The sequence below is a fragment of the Zerene cesonia genome, chromosome 17 (assembly GCF_012273895.1).
Source record: "Zerene cesonia ecotype Mississippi chromosome 17, Zerene_cesonia_1.1, whole genome shotgun sequence".
NCBI lineage: Eukaryota > Metazoa > Arthropoda > Insecta > Lepidoptera > Pieridae > Zerene > Zerene cesonia.
Genome location: NC_052118.1, coordinates 6,901,909 through 6,922,183, shown reverse-complemented (window position 1 = coordinate 6,922,183; position 20,275 = coordinate 6,901,909). Strand labels below are relative to the sequence as shown.

Below are 20,275 nucleotides of genomic sequence, written 5' to 3'. Positions count from 1 at the left end.
ATTTTTGTATAAATAAAAATAAATGAATATTAAAATAATTGAAAAATTAACCAAAATATACTTTATCAAGTACATTAGATAATAAAATAGGTATATGACGGTGAATGAAGAAGGTGATAGTGGTAACATTCGTGTTGTCTAAAGTAAGAATTAAAATTCTCGGTGATTGTAATAAAAAAAAAAATCATATAAGTATCTTTAATTTATTGATACATTATCATTTATAATTTGCAACTACATAGAAACATCAAATTGGACTATTTGCTGTTGAACAGAATTTTATTTTAGCATAAATTTACTACGTTACAATTTTTTTTACTTTACTTACAATATTACAGAATAAAATGGCGACAACCCCAACCGACCTGAGAAACGTACCTTCATTCAAACGTTTGTCTCAATTCTAATATGTGAACATAATTACTTGCATATATCACACTAGCTGCGCCCCGCGCGCGTTTCACCCGCGTAAGTCCGTATCTTGTAGGAATATCGGCATAAAAAGTTGCCCATATGTTATGCCAGTTGTCCAGCTGTCTACGTACCAAATTTCATTGCAATCGGTTCAGCAGATTTTGCGTAAAATAGCAACAAACACACTTATCCTTACAAACTTTCGCATTTATAATATTAGTAGGATTTCATGATAAAAGGAACAAAAAATACGTAGTATTTGTAAAAAAATATGGATTGAATGGACAATAAGAAATTCCATAAAAAACCGGTTGCTCCAAAAATTTGTTAAATATTTTTTAGTAAGTGATAACGTCAACATGTCACTGAATTCTAAATCAGACTCAATAATTACAAAAAAACTAATTATCATTGATATAAATGTGGAAAATAATATTCGCTCTTTCAGTTTTCTCCAACTAATAGCCACGACTTCACCGCATTTTACTTATTTGATATTTTTTCTTTTTCGATACAACAATACAGCGTGATCCGTTATAACTTTCATTTTATACATGTAATGGCTAGAATTTCAATAAATATAATTACATCTATCAACAATATTCTATAACCTGACATAAACATACAATTATTATTTAAGTATCATTAACTTAAAATATATTATGCTTACGTATAATATAATATAAATTACATTTTGATATTTATGTTTGGCAGTATGTAAATTCTACTAAAATATTGTTTTGCAGTATGCACAATGTTGGAACATCGCAAGGTAGGTATTATACAATTAAATCTATATAATCTTATTAAGCCATACAACAAACTTATCTAATATTTGATTCTTATGAAAATAAAATGACAAGGTTATTTTTAAAATGAAATAACAAATTATTTATGATATACAGTATTAATATAATGTTCATATATTGATGACGTATATTATTCTACTCCATAGCGGATAATTTATCATCATCATCATATTATTTTTATACAAGTTCCCAATGCTGGGACTCCAAAATATAACGCTGACATAAATTTTCGTGTAACTATGCCGAGATTGCCTTTGCTCTGAAAAACTATCAATAATAGATAACTATAATTTTACCTAGTAGTGCTCTAAAATAAGACTTAATATTTCCATAGACGTGATAATCTTGGAATAATTTGCTACATTCATTATGATACTGTTCTTAAAAAACTCAAAATCACGTTGTTTCTTGACGTAAAATCAAAACACGCTCTTAAGTGACCGACTAATATTTGCATTCTTATTATAAATAATGATGAGTGTAAGCATGGTCTGTGACAACATAGGTATATTGGTAAATTTAAAGTTCGTTAGCACATTATTAGACTCTCTTAATGATAATATTTTAACTTCTTTACAAAGAGGTTGAATATTCTTTTTATTATAATATTTTTTTTATTGTATGTACAATATACATAAAATATAATTAATATAATTTCGCAATTATTGATTAAGTATGTGAATTATAAATTTGAATATTGTTTTATATTTAGGTACTACGTAGCAATATATTTACAGTTCGAATCAGAAACCGAAAACCATTAATCTTTGCTCCACCATTACGCTAAAGGATTTTGTGTTTCTCAACGCACCCAAGGAGAGGGAAAAATACGTCATAGCATCTTCATACCTAATAGTTACTGGGGCCGCAAAAGTGTCATTGGTTAGTCTAATCGATTACATAGAAGACCCAATATATAGCGTTAAAGATAAGAAAACATATTGGGAAGATGACACGTGAATACGTATCTATAACGTTTACGTCACGGATTTTTGGCATCGACGCTTTTATAACTGTGGCGCTTTTCCGAAGGGCGTGCATCACACGAGGTTTGTTGGTTGCGCCGTCTGAAAATCATATTATGTTATATCAGTATGTCTACTTATGCTAAATATATGTATAATGCTGTAAAATTAAAATAGCACATTTTCATTTTACATTTTAAGGGCGTTTTTAAGGGGATAGTTTTTAAATAATGAATTATTATTTATAAACGTGTTATGTACATGCATTCATGAAATAGAAGTACAAGAAAACATTATAGAAAATAGATCTCACTTCTAGAATTCCTTGAGTGCGGTCGGGTTCTATATCGAAGGTTTGTGTGGTCCCTCTGTAGGCGCAATGATGGCGGAGCACCAGTGGCAGGCGGCAGAGGCTTTGATCGCAGGCTCAGGAGTGGCGAAACCCTACCCGAGGTTGGCGTATACTCGCGAAGGGCAATTATTTCTTCAGGTGACCGGGACCCTTATCAAATAAAATAAGTTATAATGTAAAATTATAAAAAGCAAGCTTTTTATTTATACACGTATGACAATAGTTTATTCAAATATGTTAAATATTATCTCAGCCCTCTTTGCAAAGCATCTACCTAACCAGCAAAACTATTCAAACATAAAACAAGAATACACACCTCCAGAGCTTTTCAAATCCTTCTCCACACTAGTACTAGCTGATAGGTCTCTGTTTTTTAACTTAGCCCGTTTCCTTGCCCTAGCGCCCCAGTAGGTGTAATTAACGGCTGCATACTCGAGCAATGCGGCGAACACAAATACGAAACACATGACGAGGTATATGTCGATGGCTTTCACGTACGAAATGCGGGGCAGGCTGCTTCTTACGCCCGTGCTTATTGTAGTCATTGTTAGCACCGTTGTTATACCTGCCAGGATTTTATATTCTTATGTATTGACGTGTTTTAAGATAAATGGAATGATTGAGTTTTAATCTACAGTTTTTACTCGGTGGACCTTTTAATTGATATGGAAGTTTGTAATTCTAGACCGACGAATTGATTATTGTAAATAATTGGTATATTTCTATAAAAATAAAAAAAGAACGTATAATTATAGATAACTAAGGGAGCATTCAGTAACTTGTAATTGTGATTCAATTAACGCGATCCATCAAAAAGTATTATTCATATACACAATTATACGACATAAATAAATCTCATTATTTTCAACAAATTGGTGTAAGAGTAAATTAAAAACTGCAGGACGTTTCCCTCAGCGTGCCAAAATGACGAACTTTTGATGGATTTTAATGGAAAACCCAAATTTTCTTAACCGCTACAATGTTAGCATACCTTTTATATAACATTGGTATAAATTGCATTTAGTATTATATTTTTTATTATTTTTGAGAATTTCTTTATTTATTTCAACTGAAACTTATAATACGAACTAAGCTTTGTGTATTCTCACATACTTGTACATTATATATACATAATACATATATTTAAATAATATCAGCAAACATGATTTTTTAAATTTAAACATCATGTTGAAAGCCAATTAGTTTCCAGTGTGGTTTTTATTTACCTAAAGCAACTCTCGCAGACGTTGCCTCGTGATTAATCCAGAAAGATACCCAGGACAGCATCACAATTAAGATGCTTGGCAGATAAGTTTGAAACACGAAGTAACCAATGTTTCGTCGCAGCTTGAAACTTAGTGACAAACGCTGATAGATGCCTGTCGCCAACTTCTCCTACAATGTTTACGTGTTAATAGACACATTTCGAAGTGGGTGCTTGTAATTGAATCATTTATTAGAGCCGCGGGCTTTAAGGATGTTATTTGCAAATTAAATTGTGGTTCTTAAAGACAGCAGTTAAGAGTAATAGTATATTTTGTGCACACCAGCTGGACAAAGAATAAAAAAAAATAATGTAAAGTATACATTGTTGGGTTAATTAATAAAATTACTAAGCAATATCGTTTTATTTTAATCAATAGAAAGATCGTAAATAGCAATAATATACTCATACCTTTCTGTCATTGGTTTCATAACCAAGTATCGTGAACTGCGGTAACTCAGCGTCCTCCACTCCACGCACTGGGGTATCTTTCCAGTACATCACGACGTCAGATACGGTGTAACCATCTACAGATTATAAATACCATCTGTTAGAATATTAATTGAGGCTCTATGTAACATATCTAACAAACAGTTAGGTACAGGTAATATCTTATTCAAAATAGTTGAATTTTAATTTTGCATAGGCCATGTAATTAAGAAAAATTGCAACTCACAAATTGTTCTATTCGTTTAAATAATCATTGTATGTATCAAATAATCATTGTAAATTGATGTGAATTTAATAATAAATGTTTCGATGTGATAACAATACTTCAGTAAAGGCAAGCGTAATTGCAATTTGTGCATTGTATGCGAGTGTGTAATTGTGCAATCAATACATCAGAATACAAAAGGTGCGGGTAAATTCATAGAACAAGGCCGGAGCAGCGTGTTAGCGAAGCAATTGAAGCTTAGCTGATTATATCAAAGTTATGGAGTCACACAGCTTTCAATCTCGACGGTGCAGTTCTGACTGTCTAGTGGGTAGTAGTGAAGGTCCATCATGCAGGCCAGGGTAGCCGTGAAGCGCATCCCGTAGGTTATGCTCCCGTCGCCTCCTAAGCGGACTAGCTTATTTCGTTCTGTGACATCGTGGAGGAAACTGCAATATACAAAAAAAAGTCAATTACGTTCTTTGTTTAAAATGTCATCGTTGCAAATGATAGCATAAACACGTGTTTGAAATGTTAGAAAAGGTAATGTCATATCGATTATTCTTTGTATGACTAATCTTCTAAAAAAGTATTTAGAAATGAGGCAGATCAGTTAATAAATTGATCGTATTCAAACTCAATGCGGCTGTCATCGCGAAAGAAGCTTGATAGATTGATTTTATATGAATTACAAGAATGATTTGCACACGCATATATCTTTAAATATTGGTTCGCTTAAAATAATCTTTCATACATAAAAATTAGGTATTCGTTAGCAAATAGAAAAAAATTATGTAATCACATTTACATATATTAAAAGAAACCACATCAATTTGCAATTGCACTAACCTATTCTTATCATTGGCGAAGAAAGTATCTGGAACCCAAATCTTATCAGCGAAGTCCCCAGAGAGGGTTAAGACCTCGTCCATTAAACCGAAGGCCAACCTTTCATCCTTCCAGTACTGGTTCAGATAAAGGGTTATTGTGTAATCCTGAAAAAGTTTACGCTTTAACATAACACACGTCATATTGTGTGGAATTTGTTAAGTAGTAAAAGTTTCGTCCGTAAACATTTTTTCCATAATGACTGGATGTTGAACGCACAAGGTGTTACGATAACATTTTTGCTTAAATCGTATTCAGATAGCTACTTAACATATGCAATCTACAAATTATGATATTCTGTACAAATTGATGCAATGTAGAACCTCATACCAAACTGAGCTGAAAGCACACGAATTACATTTGTAAGTATGAATGAGTGGGAGGTGTCTTCAGACGCGGAACAAACCATCGATTGGCTGACGCAGCACTCCGCCCCCGGTGACCGGCGGGCGATGTGTGTCAAGTGCTGGCCTTGCGCTCTTTCGCTATTAAAAGCTTAACGAACACGATGAGCGATCAAGAGCGACATCCTTGGAAACCAAAGGGAAACTTGTCCGAAGTTTTGGTGCGTCTACTTATCGGTTCACCCCACTTTGTGTTTATAATTTCTATGACGGCCGGATTAAGAAGCAAGTTATCTCGCTTACTTAAAAAAAGATATTCAGTAATAAACTTAAAGATAAGGATATACAATGCAGTTTATGAAAAAATATGATACAACCTAAATAATAAATCCTAAAGCCGGAATATGTTCATTAGTTCAAATAAAATAACTTTCGGTTGTGAATAGTTCGACTAGAAATTAATGTAAATATTTGTAAATGACAAAAGCTTACCATATTAACTTCGGATATCGCATCAAAGCTCGCGATGGTCAAATCCATGCCAACATACAGCGGATCGCCTGTAAAGCAATAACATTTTATGCAAGAAGGTTTCACATGTGACCGGCGAACCGCTGACAGGCCATATGTTTGCTGAACGAACTCAATATCTTTTGTATCACATGCTCCACAGCATCAATATGCCTTTAACATAAAGGTTGTTTTCGAAGCATATCGTGGTATTCTTCGAGAAGCAATATCGTATATGCGAATGGATGATGTAGGGCTTTAGAAATTATAAAACATTTTCAATACATCCCTTATATCACATTTGTCTTGGAGATAGCAGGCACATGCAGGTTCCTACATAACTTTATTGCGTTTCATCAATGTAATTCAAAGCATCAATGTTACATTATTGCCGATCGAACTTTATCGCCTAATTATTTCTTTACCTCTAAATTCATAAAAATTAATTCACAAAATTTCCATTCCAAAATAAGCAATCTAAAAATAACATGATTCGTTATCCTTCATTCAAAATCCCTCGCATTGCTTATTTTTATAAAGTTTAAATTAGCACAACATTATATTTATAGCAACGAACCTTTTGTAGGACCATTAAGTTCAATTGTTGATTTGTAGCGATTTAAAAAGATCAAGTGTACGTTAGTCATACACTTTTTAATATAATATTTATTATAATAACATATTTTATGTAATGTACGCGTTGCCAACATAATTTTACCGCTACAAGAGAAGAAAATAGACTAGAAATGTTATTATTTCTTAATCCGACCGCTCACAGCAGCTGCAGCCTGCCGTTGTATGAATTTATTTGCGAGATATTATATAAGACAAGAAGATTTTATGTACGAGGTACGATAATATGGTTTTTCTCTTAAATTTAATCGGGTGCAGATAATCTGGTTGAATTAATATAAATTGATAAATCATCAAAGTCTAAAATAAAACCATAGACCTGATACTGAATCTGAATACAATACAATAAACCTGATACTGAATCTGAATAATATCAATCTTATTATATGCTGAGAAAACTGTACATTATGGAGTTATCTTACATAAAAAAAAACACAATTCAAATGTCGTACGTAACAGCAATTCGTATATCGTACCCCCGAAATTAGGTCGTAGTCGTATATCGTATCCGTCCAGTATCCGTGTCACGGTGTGTGTCACGTTCTCCAGCCGATCCACGGCCGCTGTACGCTCTAACCTAAAATCAAACGGCATTCATGTAATTTGCTCGACGTAATTTAATATTCATGTCAGTGTATAAGTTGTCGTAACGTGCTTAACAAGCCTTGCTTGAATATATGGGTGTATATAACTCACCCCTAACTTCATTGACGTCTATTGTTGGCAGTCATTGAAATAACACGCTACGGTCTATGTGATTGAAGCATAAATAAAAAACAAATACCTGAATATTAATGTGATTTAATAGTCAGGTATCTTTTCGAATGCCTACTATATTATGATCTCTGAAGACCTGTAAAAAATGATATTGCCGCCAATTAAATAGTACCTACTCTTTTTTTTTATTTAAATTAGTTATAAGGTTTTTTCTGTATTATATACAATTTGATTTACATATACTTGATTTACAATTAATAAATGCAATATTATGTTCTTCACGCTTAAATCTCTGAACCGATTTAGATGAAGTTTCGTATAAAGTTAGTTTACGACCCCAGAGAGGGCATAGTATAGTTTTAATACAGGCTATCCCACTTGAACGGGAACTATTCGGGGTAATCCCCGGACTGTGTACTTTCCCTTTGAATACGCGGACGACTGTTGGCGGAAGGCTTTCAAAAATATGTGTATTACTTAATTATGAAATTGAATATGATAAAAACGTATGAATTAAAAATTGTTTCACATAAAAAGTCGTATAATATTCTATAAGTAACACAAGCACTATTTGCACAATTTTTAAGTTATTTTTTTTATTTTCGCATAGAAAATAGAAACTATATATTAAAAAAACCAAGGTTTTTACCCGGAAATGTTTCATAATACATAGTTAAATGCAAAAGCGTTGACTCATTTAACTCAATAAAAAAGCGAAACAGCAGCTTTTTCAAACGTTTCTGACATTGATTACGGTCTTATCAAATTGCACCTTCTGTAGACTTGGACACATAAATGAGATTCCCGTACAAAATTACCATTTAGCGTGAGGATTCACCAAACAGAATGTGGAATTGAGTTACGGTGACGCCCGGGACAGCAATTAGTTCAATGGATTTACGTGTAATGCCTTTCAACGTGTCGGGGATGCTGCGACATCACGATTAAAGATCCGTTTAATATACATATAATTACAGCTTGAAATGACTCATTAACCTAAGCTACTGCGTACGAAACGTGACTTAAATTATTGCAACCACATTGTTGATGGAAACGACTTATTTAAATTGTATTGAATGCGATAAATTATCGATTGTCTTATAACAATTGACTATTGGTACACTTAGTACAATTGGTAATTTAAGAGCGAAATAAATAGAATGAATTTTCATTTTTATTCATTTCTGCATCTTTATTTTTTAATAAATACACGCCCTTAACTGATATAGATAACTTTTTAAAAAGCCGGTCAAATCATACTTAGTAAAATGAAATATTATAACAATGAAAATAAATGGGTGAAGGGCCATAAACTTCAAATGTCTTATTTGATCAATATGATTTCATGTACACCTGTCAAGTATCATTTACAATATAAGTAATTATTTTTTAAATGTTCAAGCACCATTCTAATTGCCGCTGGCCAGGCACTATTGCAAAAATAATATTTATTACAGATGAGATAAAAAATAAAAGAACCTAAATAAAGATTCCACGAATTCAAAATTAATTTTAGTTTCTACAAGTTAAAGATTACTATGCTTCATCAAGATTTTGTAGAAGATACTTTAACTTACTTAAACAATGTTAAGGCAAGTTTTAACTCGAATTATGTGAAATCCCAACCCTTAATACCTTTGACCACAGATATTTAGTAGTTTTTGTGAAGTTGCCCGTCGGCCGTCGCGTCGGTATGCTTTATGGAGCTCTTCGTAACATTTTATGAAGCTCATAAATATTAATTAATACCACATGAAATACACGGTGGTAATATAGGGTCGGTGTGTGATTTTTTTTTCAGGATTATCATAATTTATTAAGGAATATTATCTGTTACTCATAGATTTTACTGAGGATATTAAAAATACTTTAAATATTTCGTGAAACTGGAGTATCGCCTAAATAAATATATTTAGTTAGAAATTTATATATGTATTTGAAGTTAAATGAAATTCATGGGTTATACCCATGAATTTTCAAATTTCACTTTAAAAAATATTATTTTGTCTTTTATTTCATGATAACTACTATTAAATATATTTAAAAATATTAACTTAATTAAATGTATATCGTCATCAGTGTTTTAATTATAGGGCAAGTCCGTTCGCTTATGTAACATATTTAATAAAACAAACTTTATAATTGAACATGAACGAAAATTTTCTTTCCTTTAATTGTATAAATTACTTACTGAACTGGTACAAACGTAAAGAAACACAGCGCTAAAATCATAAGGGTCGTGCAGCGTCGCGCGTGCACACGATAGCGCGCTGGCGTGCGCCGCGCGATCATCGCACGCTGTCGCGCGGCAAGCGCCGCATCGCGCGATCACCACGCACACCTCTTAATTACTTGATGCATTACGTACAAACGCGTAAAGTTCGCGAACTAGTCTCGTGTTGCGGTGTGCAGGCAGGCGACCGCGGCGGCCGTGGCGCGCGGAGTGGCGTCGCGCGTGCGCCACCCCTTGACTATGGCTAAGTTTTTCGCGAACTTTGGATTTCCCTCCTTTTATTGTTTGAGAATGGAAATTGTATGTGTCATATAGAATTTTGGTTCGTAATGCTGCTTATAGATATTTATAAACATGTAAGTTTTTAGCTTAAATTGTGATAGACTATAAAATACATAATATTTCATCATCAAGTTATCGCGTATACGAAATACATTATATTTTTTATTCCTGACAATATTCATAAAAAATTGTGACCATGCTATGTTTATAGGTCTCCTACAACTCTGAAACACGACATGTATTCGCACTAGCGCAAAATGTCGCTGCCTAGATTAAAGTCAGCTGTCAACTCGCAATGCACTCGATAACGTTACACACGTTATCGAGTGCATTGCGAGTTGCTTTGCAATATGATATCAGATCTTAATTAAACCGCGACAGTTTGATTTTCGGATAATTTTCGAGGTTTACATATGGCACAGTATAGGAGTACTTTTACATTATGACTTGAAAATTTTAATAAGAGCATAGTAAGAAATCTGTGTACTCTCAATTTTTACACATATTAAAAAGAAAATAGTTTTATGTGTATGTGTTTACAAGATGGGCGAGTATTATAAAGCTAGGTACACGGTTTTGCCATCAATGGTTCTAAATTGGAGATATGATCTCCATGCACTAATTTTACAGTTATGAATACAAATTGTTCTACCAATGTTTACTCAAAGAGTAATTGTCTACATTCACTCAATTATTTCAAGGAACGTATTTCATAATTTTTTAGCTCAATAAATATATTTTAATGACTTTACTTAAGGTTGATTGAGCAGTATATGAAAAAGGTTCGCAGATTTTATACATGGATGGGATTAAACGGACAGTCAAATTGTAATAAATTTATTCCGTCCCTTGAAATACTTTCAAGTCTATTAATAAGATTTTCTGATTTTTCTTTTTTTCCAAGAAACGTTTTTGTTAATAGTTATGCCTTCAGAACTTATAGGAATTAAGTATAGCACAAATCATAAAATATCATGCGTTATTTTAATAAATTCTATGATTTATAATGTAATGAATAATAAATGTCATTGATTTATTATTAATTACAGTAAAATATACATAAGTGCACATTCGCAAAAACTTGTTTTATTTATTGAAATAAAACATTCTTTCATTTATATTATTCATTAAATAGGTTAGATGTTTAAAAGTATTTATGTTATTTTATCATCATCATCAGCCCATATATGTTCCCACTGCTGGGACAGAGCATCCCATGAAGGTGTATATATAGTATATAATACAGTGGTATACTCGGAACAAATTTCAATCAACAGTCTTAAAAAAATAACGCAGTACATCCGAAAGATTCAGTCAGAGACGCCTCATTTGTGTGTCTAGAGACTGGAGATGGAAACCTCAAAAGTAGGGAGAACGTAGCTCAGTGCTTTTCAATTTTATTCGAAAAATATTGAAATACCGAACGAATTTCAACTAGATCACAATACACAAAGAGATTTATATATGAATGTCTCGAGTATTTGCCACATTTCATCGGAGATACTTTCACTTCGTTTGATCTCATCTTTTCCAGCCAAGACGTTAGGATATAATACGATTATATTATCCTATTTCAAATCTCCACACGAAAGCCTATATTTCATCAATATTTACCGGATGCCCGTTTTTTGGTGGATTTATAGGTATAAATCTGCATAGAAATTATATCTTAGGCGTAGTGATTTTTTCTTCATCCTTTTAAAACATGGGCCAAGCATAGAATTAATATGAGCGATATTATATGAGCGGATTCGTTCTCATTATACTTACAAATTTCACAGACCAGTTTAGTATGTAGATGTCATGTTCTAATTGAAACGAAAATTAAATTTATAATATTTTATTTATATTACACGGGTAATTTATGTGGGGATATATTTTTATACAGTTTGGTTAATTACTACGTCATCTATTCAAAAAGTATAAAGTTTTTGTTTGATATACCGCGCTAATCTCAGGAACAACTGGACCTTATGATATAATAACTTTGAGGAATGAAATAATTGAATACATTTTTGTTCATTTTGATATGAAACTTAATAATTTGTTTATTTAGTAAATAATGCGATATACTATTAAGTGCCTACCTATGTATTTTTCCTTTTCTAGATTTTAGACGTAAAATTATTACTAATAAGTAATGTCCCGACTATTAGGTAATACCTGAATATAAGAAACTTGTCTATAGGTTCCTAGTATATGAAATCATAAAATGAAGTAACGTCTCTAGGGATCTCATTAATTTTAATGTGTAGACATTTCATCAGCGTTTTTATCATGAGCTCATACAAAGTAAACCTAAACCTGAACTGAACCGACAGGAAATTGGTCCTGAGACGTCCAATAATGTAAGGTGTACCTATTTATTTTGAAGTTGTAATAACAAAAGAAAACATTGTTAACATTCGTAATTTAAAAAAAAATTTTACAATTATAAAATTATTTTAAATAAATAGGGATTGGTAGGGACCAATACTAAAATGCTACAGTAACTCTCTCTGTCTGTCTCTTCTTTTCGTCTAAACTACTAAATTAATGTTAAATCCTAATCAAATCAAATTGAAAAACCAAAAATATTTAATCTAAATGAAGAAAACTTTACATAATTTAACAATAAAGCATTCAGCGGCAAAGTACCGGATATATATAAGATTACCTTCAGAGTTAACAGCGGGATGCCAACTCAAGATAATGTGGTCATTTAAACTGCCTTTATTGTTTCTCCTCAAAGCCAAACGCGCTTACAAAATGTTTCACTCGTAAACTATTTCGCGTTATAAGTCTGTCAGAATGAACAGATAGAAGCAAATTCGTCTTACTAAGATTCCAATAGCACTCTTTGGAAAAAAGCATGTCTACACAGAAAACTTTTGCTCCTTTTTCCCAATGCCAGTATGTAACATCATAAATTCTGTCACTATTTACATTAACGTAGCAACATTACATCCTAGATGTATTGTTATCACAAATAAAATAATTGTCAAAAGCGAATCATTCAAATTTCTAACGAAAATTTCAGCTTTATTTCTGTTAAGAGAAAAGTACGTTTGAACGACACGATAATTGAAATTCCGCTTGAGCTAAGCATGATGAAATTTGCATTTTAATCAATCCTCAAATCTGCTGTAAACTCAATTTATTAAGGACGACACGAACGATTTTAAAAGTGAGTGATTCTCGCACTTTGCATGACGTTGTCCAATTGAGGAACATATATTTTTATGACGTCCATAAATTGTTTTAAGTTAAATTATGACATACATTTTAATTGTTTCAGTTCGGTTTAAAATTCTAACCCACAATGTATAGGTAATCAAAGAAAACTATTTACTGAAATAGGAAGGAGATTAAAAGAAATGCTCAAATTACATTATTTTAGGCAACAATTAGAAATACCCAATAGTTAAATATTCGAAACAATGTTCTGTGTCATATTTATAATAAAAATTTATCAATAAATTTAATAATTGTTATGTAATATGTATATCTTATATATAAAATTCTCGTGTCACAATGTTAGTCTCTATACTCCTCCGAAACGGCTTGACCGATTCCTCTGAAATTTGGTAAGCATATTGGGTAGGTCTGAGAATCGGCTAACATCTATTTTTCATACCACTAAACGATAAGAGTAAGGCAGAACAGCGTTTGCCGGGTGCAGCTAGTTATACTATAAATCTCTATTTGAATACAAAAAAGCAGGCCTTTGAATGTTTAGTTGAGAAACATCTATTAAGACGTAAAATTAGAGGTGCACTATGATCTCCCGTAGCAATCAGCTAAGCTCTCGGGACTCCGTCATTTGTCAGCCATTGTTTCACTCAAGACAGTAAGATTTTGTCTCTGTTCGCTTCGCTGAAATCAATAGTTACTCGACAAAATAAATATGGAAAAAATATTTGCAAAATATAGTACATGTAGAGATCGTTTCTACAAGAAAATTTTACTTAAAAAAATGCACTGTTATTTTATATATTATAGTCACAATATTATACCGACATGAGCTTTGAGCTATAAGCATATATACCTGCTGATTGCATATGCATCATAAAAAAATCTTATTCTTATGTTTCTATTAAGGTCATATCTTAACTTTTTTGCATAACAATTTTACTCTAGTTTTTTTTTACTAAATCAAAGTTGCAAATTCTGTAGCTAAGGATTAGGTTAGATTCATTTTAAAAAGGCATGGCTGTCATAAATATAATGCATTGATGTGAGCGTAGAATTATATGAATAGGATTTTATAGTATATTAAAAATAAGTCTGCAAAACCAAAGTTGCAAATACTTAATCCGAAAATAATACGCTACTAAACATCCCGCATAATGAGTCATTTTCTTTAGTTCATACTATGTCAAATACTACTTTAAGATGACGAGAATATTCATACATAGGTAAGTTATGAAATTTCTCTCTGTTTCAATAGACGGAGCTCATCTAAATTCACGGCCAAGAATTTCAAAATGACGAATAATTTTAAGACGGTCTTTAAGCTTTTTGGTGGCACTTTTGAATGTTTAATGAATATCTAACATTAACTCTATCATTTATAATGTGATTAAAAAAACACAAACGAATAATTGTGAAGATACGAAAAATTCTACAGACCACGGTATATGACGTTTATTTGCTTAAACGATTTGTTTCCATTCGACATTAAACAATTTATATTTTAGCGTATAAATTACATTACAAAGTTTATGATAACGATGGTGATTTTCATAGAAAGATTGTTAGCGCATGCGTATTGTAGTAAATCTCTTACACTCGAGACAGGCTCCGAGGGCGCGAACATCAACAAGACGTCCAATATCTCGTTGTTTCAAAGCTCCATACACGCGCAAATACAAAAAAAAAATACATACCACGCGCGTTTATTTCGAGACACGTGTCAAAGTTTCTTCGCAAAATCGTCATGACGATCCGGCCTTTGTTATTAGCAGCTATCTTCTTCCTAAGGTAAGTTTCTTATAGTTAAAATCTCTGTAACTTTTTAATTGCCAGCGAAAATCACAAGCGTCATTTAATAGGCCCGAAAATATTGTTGTTTATAACAAAACAGTGAAGGTACTTCGTTTTGCTTTTAATTTGCGTAGTTTTAATAAATAGCCATAAGTATTTCGTACAAAGGTAACCCTCGTCAGACGTTCCTGTTTGACATCTTCGCATTTCTTCGTTTGTTGTATTTAAAATGTAGATATCGTATTACATTTTCGTATCAAGTTTTCTTATACGAGAGTATAATGGAATCGTGACATTGAGTTGGTTTTGTAATGTATAATGGAATAATAGGTATTTTATTTGCTATTCTTTAATGTTTTTGCGATACTATGAATGTCTGTTTGAGAGGATATATTTTATATCATTTGTAGTTAAATTCAAACAATATTATTGCGATTAAATCAAGATATTATCATTAAATAAAATGGTGAAATATGAATACATGGTGAAAACTCTCTACATCAATTTTATACATAATTGCTTTTCTATTAAGAGTTCTGTTTTATATAATAATGTGACATTAGAATTTGAAAATTTTATCTCTAAGAAGCATTATTCACAGTCTTCGTTACAGAAAGCACAAAAGAACGCTGGTACCTACATCATGTAACATAGGAACTCGTAAAATATGATAAATATAACAGTAGAACTAGATTTTCAAAGTAATTTCTTCAGTTCTTCAGTATTGGGTATGACTATGAAATCAAATTATTTATGGATTATAATTTGATAGTGCCAATTATATATCTACTTATGCTATTTAAACAATGTAAAGAGACAAAAATTTTGTTTTAAAAAATATTTATTTTATTACAGTGCATTGTAATTATCGCGTTTTTTTTTTTTTTTTTGAAAATAGGCTAATTTCGAAAATTTGGGATAGCCGCTTCAAAGAATCTTTAAATTTTAAATCGTTTAATATATGAATTATAGATAGTATAGTTATAGCATTGAAATAAAGGGGTTCATTATTATATCATTCATATTTATTAGAAAACTCATCAGCTTAGTGTTAATTTTACATTATTAGAAATATCCACCATTCCCAATTATTCTAGGCACATTTCTATTTGTTTCTTTTTATAAACAAAAATACAATTCATTATCAAAGATCTCAAGATAAAACATACTTCATACATATGTTTCTTCTGTGCATATTTTTATCAATAAGCTGCTCCTCAATGGCTCGATAAATATTCATGAAACTTTAAACTGTTAAGTGGATTCGAGAATAGTTTAGATTTACAATTTAAACCTTAGTAAAGCCTAGGCCTTAAAATACTAGTAAAAACTAGTGTTTTAATTATTATTGTAAAATATGCAATATACATAAAAATATACATAGACAAATGTAGGGAGTAATGAGTTCCCAGCTCGGTTAAAACCACTTTCTTTCCGAGACATCAAAGCAAAACTGCCCTCAAACATGGCGGATCTTGCGGGCGCGCTGAACTGCGGTTTCGTTTTGCAATTTAACCACATTTTATTACTTTCCCAAATTTCCTCTTAATAAATTGCATTACTGAAGTACTCGGGGACAAAATTTTGCTTGCCAAAAAATTATGACATACACGAATATTCGTTCGGTGAGAGAATATTACCTTGTCGATGGTTTAGACAGCTCGAAACATAGAGGCGTTCGATAATTTGTTTTTAAACTATATCGTGAATAATGTGAATTATCAGTGCGTGTCTTTCTTTTAGCAAAAACTTATGACGAGACAAAGTATACCCTTGAAATACAAACTTAAATCTAAAAGTTCTTAACTTCTATTCTTATAAAAAACTACTTGCTATACTTTCTTACTTTCTAACCTAATGACAAAAAACATTATTGACACACTCACACACATTAAAATATATATACATACATCTAATAATATACACGCAATTCTCAATTCAATTAGACTATTATACCATCACCATCGATCTTAGACTATTATAAGTGAGTGTCATTAAGAGACTATGATCGCCAGGTTGTTTAAAAACCGGGGTAATATTAAAAAGTTCATGAGATGAATAATACATTATATTGCTTCAAAAAATATTTCCAACCTATAAGATCGTAGGTCTCAAGCGAAGCAACAAAATTTTCTGCCCTATTTTATTAAATTCCAATATTAATAAGAATAGTATGGTGACTGATAGAGTGTGATGGGCTCTGCAAATCCAATAAGTAATATCGGAATCCGTCATGCTCTAGTCACATATTCTTACGCGTGTTTTATGCTTTTATATTTTGTGTCATGTTAAGAGTGAAATTCATTTACGCTTCGCTTCTTTTATCATATTTTTAAACATGAGATATGTTCGAATTATTTTTCCTAATACAGAATTAAAAAGCAATGAAAAATATATATGAAATATAACTAGGGTACCTAATTAGTAATTACCTATGTGCATAATTTTTTCATCTATTTAACTGTTACAGTAATTGATTAGTAAAGAGTCTGTAATAATTGTGAGCAATTTAATGTACAAAATTAATAAAAAATAAGGTAATATATACTATTGCGCACATGATGTATTGTTGAACTAAGCAAACTTTTACTACCCATTTACCATGAGAACGAAGTTGGGAGGAGTAAGTAGGAAATGGTGTAGTCCGATCGTTCATTGTAGTCTGTAGGACGGAACTAAGCTCGCATACACTGATAGATTGGGATGGAGCGTTATTGAAATACTAAGCGGATGCTCTCCGCCACCATCGCGTCTACCATGAAATTGAGCCAAATTAAATATTGGTTTCAACCAATATATAGCATGTAATATAAGATCATGAATTAAGTACTTGCGAAAATATTGTTGCAATCTTTTAAGGCAGAGGCCCTTTGCGTACTCTGAGGTGCACACGCAGGTGGCCAGCTCAAATTAAGTAGTCAACACCGCTTATATACAACTATAACAAAGAGAAGCGGATGCTTGGCTGGCGTTTTAAATTATTTATGTAAGCGTGAAGAATTTCAATCTCAAATAGGCATATGACAACAAGAATACCATGTTTATAATTTGGAATGGTTGTTGATTTATTTAATCTTTCTATAACTTTGCTATGTAGTATTTAACGAATTTATACGAAATGTTATCCTCGTATCAAGAAAAGATTCCATCTTCATATATTAAAATAAATAACTATTACACATTTATTACATATAATGTACAACTGAATTTCATCATTCATCATCATTAAATTCTGTGAGAATAATGCCTTCTATATGTACAATACTTCTATTTCTATTGCAAAGAAACTGTCAGTCGGTCTGACTTTTCTTTATGCTACAACTACTGACCCGATTTAGATAAAACGTGATAATTTGTGTGACCCGAGAAAGGTCAGTTTTTATCCCGTCAATTCTACGTTTAATGATACTATGCTATATAAACCCTGGAACTGTCTGTATTTTACATTAAAGAAAATGGAAGAGCTAGTAATAGATAACTATATAATAATATCACGAATTTCGTGTACATGATTTCAATAACAATCAACTAAGAATCTTATCTTAATTATCTACAGATATAAAAATAGTATAGTTTCATATTTATATAACAAAAAATTTACAAGCTTCCAACCAACAACACAAAAATATCGATGGCGACTATAGTAATAGTTATTATTAGAAAGCAAAAGCAGGGGAATATGTTGAATATTACTTTATTCAAAATAAAAATGTACTGTGATTCTACACAACTGCCAAATTAATGTAGTCAGTTGATAACAAAACACAGCCGGTCACAAAGACCTCTAAAAACGTGAGGGTAGTTGGGTCGAAGTTTAAATAAACAACATACGATCACCAAGGCACAATCCCCTTTTTTTATTGGGGAAATCTTGAATAGATGCGGCCACCGGGGAAAGAGCCGTGGGTTAGCCGTGGTTTCGGATTCCTACCGACCAAAACTCCACTGTGACACCCCACCGTTCCGTCGAGTGATGGGGCCAAGGGAGCTGGATTAATTCGTCCGCGACCAAGGCACAATCCCTACGAATGCGCCGTTTCTTAGTGATTCGACAGCTAAACGAGTTTTTGCAAGTTATGAAAAGCGACATTTAAGTGACAATTATTCATGCAACAGATTATTAAAACACAATTGATATCCGACACTGAATAGTAATATAATATGAGATTGTAGAACGATTCCAAGCACCGCGTACAACATTGTCATCTTACACACAAGTGTGGGATGCGAAGTGTTGCATAGGAATTCAATAAAATGTTCGCTATCTTTTGCCCGCGAGCAAATCACATCCCTTGCGCTTATCGCACTCTCGATGTCTATTGAAGAACCTTTCAAGGGCTCCAACCCTATACATTTAACGAGTATTGAAATTTATGAGCTTCCTTTGAACGCTTGTGACATCAACGTGACGAATTTTCCGAAAGTATCTTTCTTCAAAGACGATCTTATTTAATTATGCCTACAGGATACACAAAAAATTATAAAAATTTTCAATAACCGACCCAAACATTCAATATAAAGCTTTTTCTACATAAATTAAATTAAGCGTTTTGGGTCACGTATTATATTAGAAAATGCTGTATTATATTGCGATATGCTAAAGAAGAAGTTTTTACGATGAAATGTTCCGTAACAGCTCTTGGAAACTAGGGTTTATGGAATAATTTTTATAAAATACCTTAAAAAAATCTGTTCATAAAGAAATGTATTTAATTTATATATTTCCTTAACTTAATCTTATATAACTGAAATAAAACTAATTTTTAAGGTCTTTTTCTCTTTATATATAACAATTATTATATCCACTCATTTTTTATAATACAAACAATTGAACATTTAAAATGTATGATAAACCATTGAAATACATATATACCTCCTGTAAAATTACTATTTCAATTAATAAGAAACCTTCAAATATATCCAATAAAACAATAAAACGAAAGACGGGTTTCGGAAAATACACTCTTACAAAGTTTTTATAATCTCCCGTATGCCCTATACCTCGATCTAGTTTCATAAAACGAAGAGGCTTAACAAACTCATTTAAAATACAAATCGAAAACAACAACTTCCATCTCGAAAGCGAACAATACCGAAAAACTTGCTTGGCATATTACTTACCTGCAATGCAATCTACTTAAAGAAATTGAAATATTATGAATTAAATAGCTTTCAACCACAGCTTAAATATCTTTGAGTATTTTTAGGGTTCCGCACCCAAAGGGCAAAACGGGACCCTATTTC

General features: G+C 31.9%; 2 protein-coding genes across 2 annotated transcripts in view; one reads left to right on the top strand and one right to left on the bottom strand.

Moving 5' to 3' along the window:
• Positions 1–1,176: 1,176 nt before the first annotated feature.
• Positions 1,177–10,010, bottom strand: LOC119833430 (gamma-aminobutyric acid receptor subunit beta-like). The gene is made up of 10 exons (XM_038357426.1): positions 9,743–10,010; positions 7,311–7,411; positions 6,184–6,251; positions 5,309–5,454; positions 4,751–4,908; positions 4,216–4,331; positions 3,767–3,935; positions 2,857–3,105; positions 2,502–2,690; positions 1,177–2,290 (listed from the first exon to the last, which is right to left on the bottom strand). Exons 1-10 carry the CDS (start codon positions 9,841–9,843, stop codon positions 2,112–2,114), a joined length of 1,476 nt encoding a protein of 491 aa, XP_038213354.1. The 5' UTR covers positions 9,844–10,010; the 3' UTR covers positions 1,177–2,111.
• A 4,852-nt stretch (positions 10,011–14,862) lies between these two features.
• The window catches only part of LOC119833432 (gamma-aminobutyric acid receptor alpha-like), a 22,925-nt gene continuing 17,512 nt past the window's right edge, over positions 14,863–20,275 (top strand). The window contains exon 1 of the mRNA XM_038357428.1: positions 14,863–15,028. Coding sequence (XP_038213356.1) covers positions 14,985–15,028 — 44 coding nt within the window. The 5' untranslated portion in view covers positions 14,863–14,984. The remainder of the gene's footprint in view (positions 15,029–20,275) is intronic.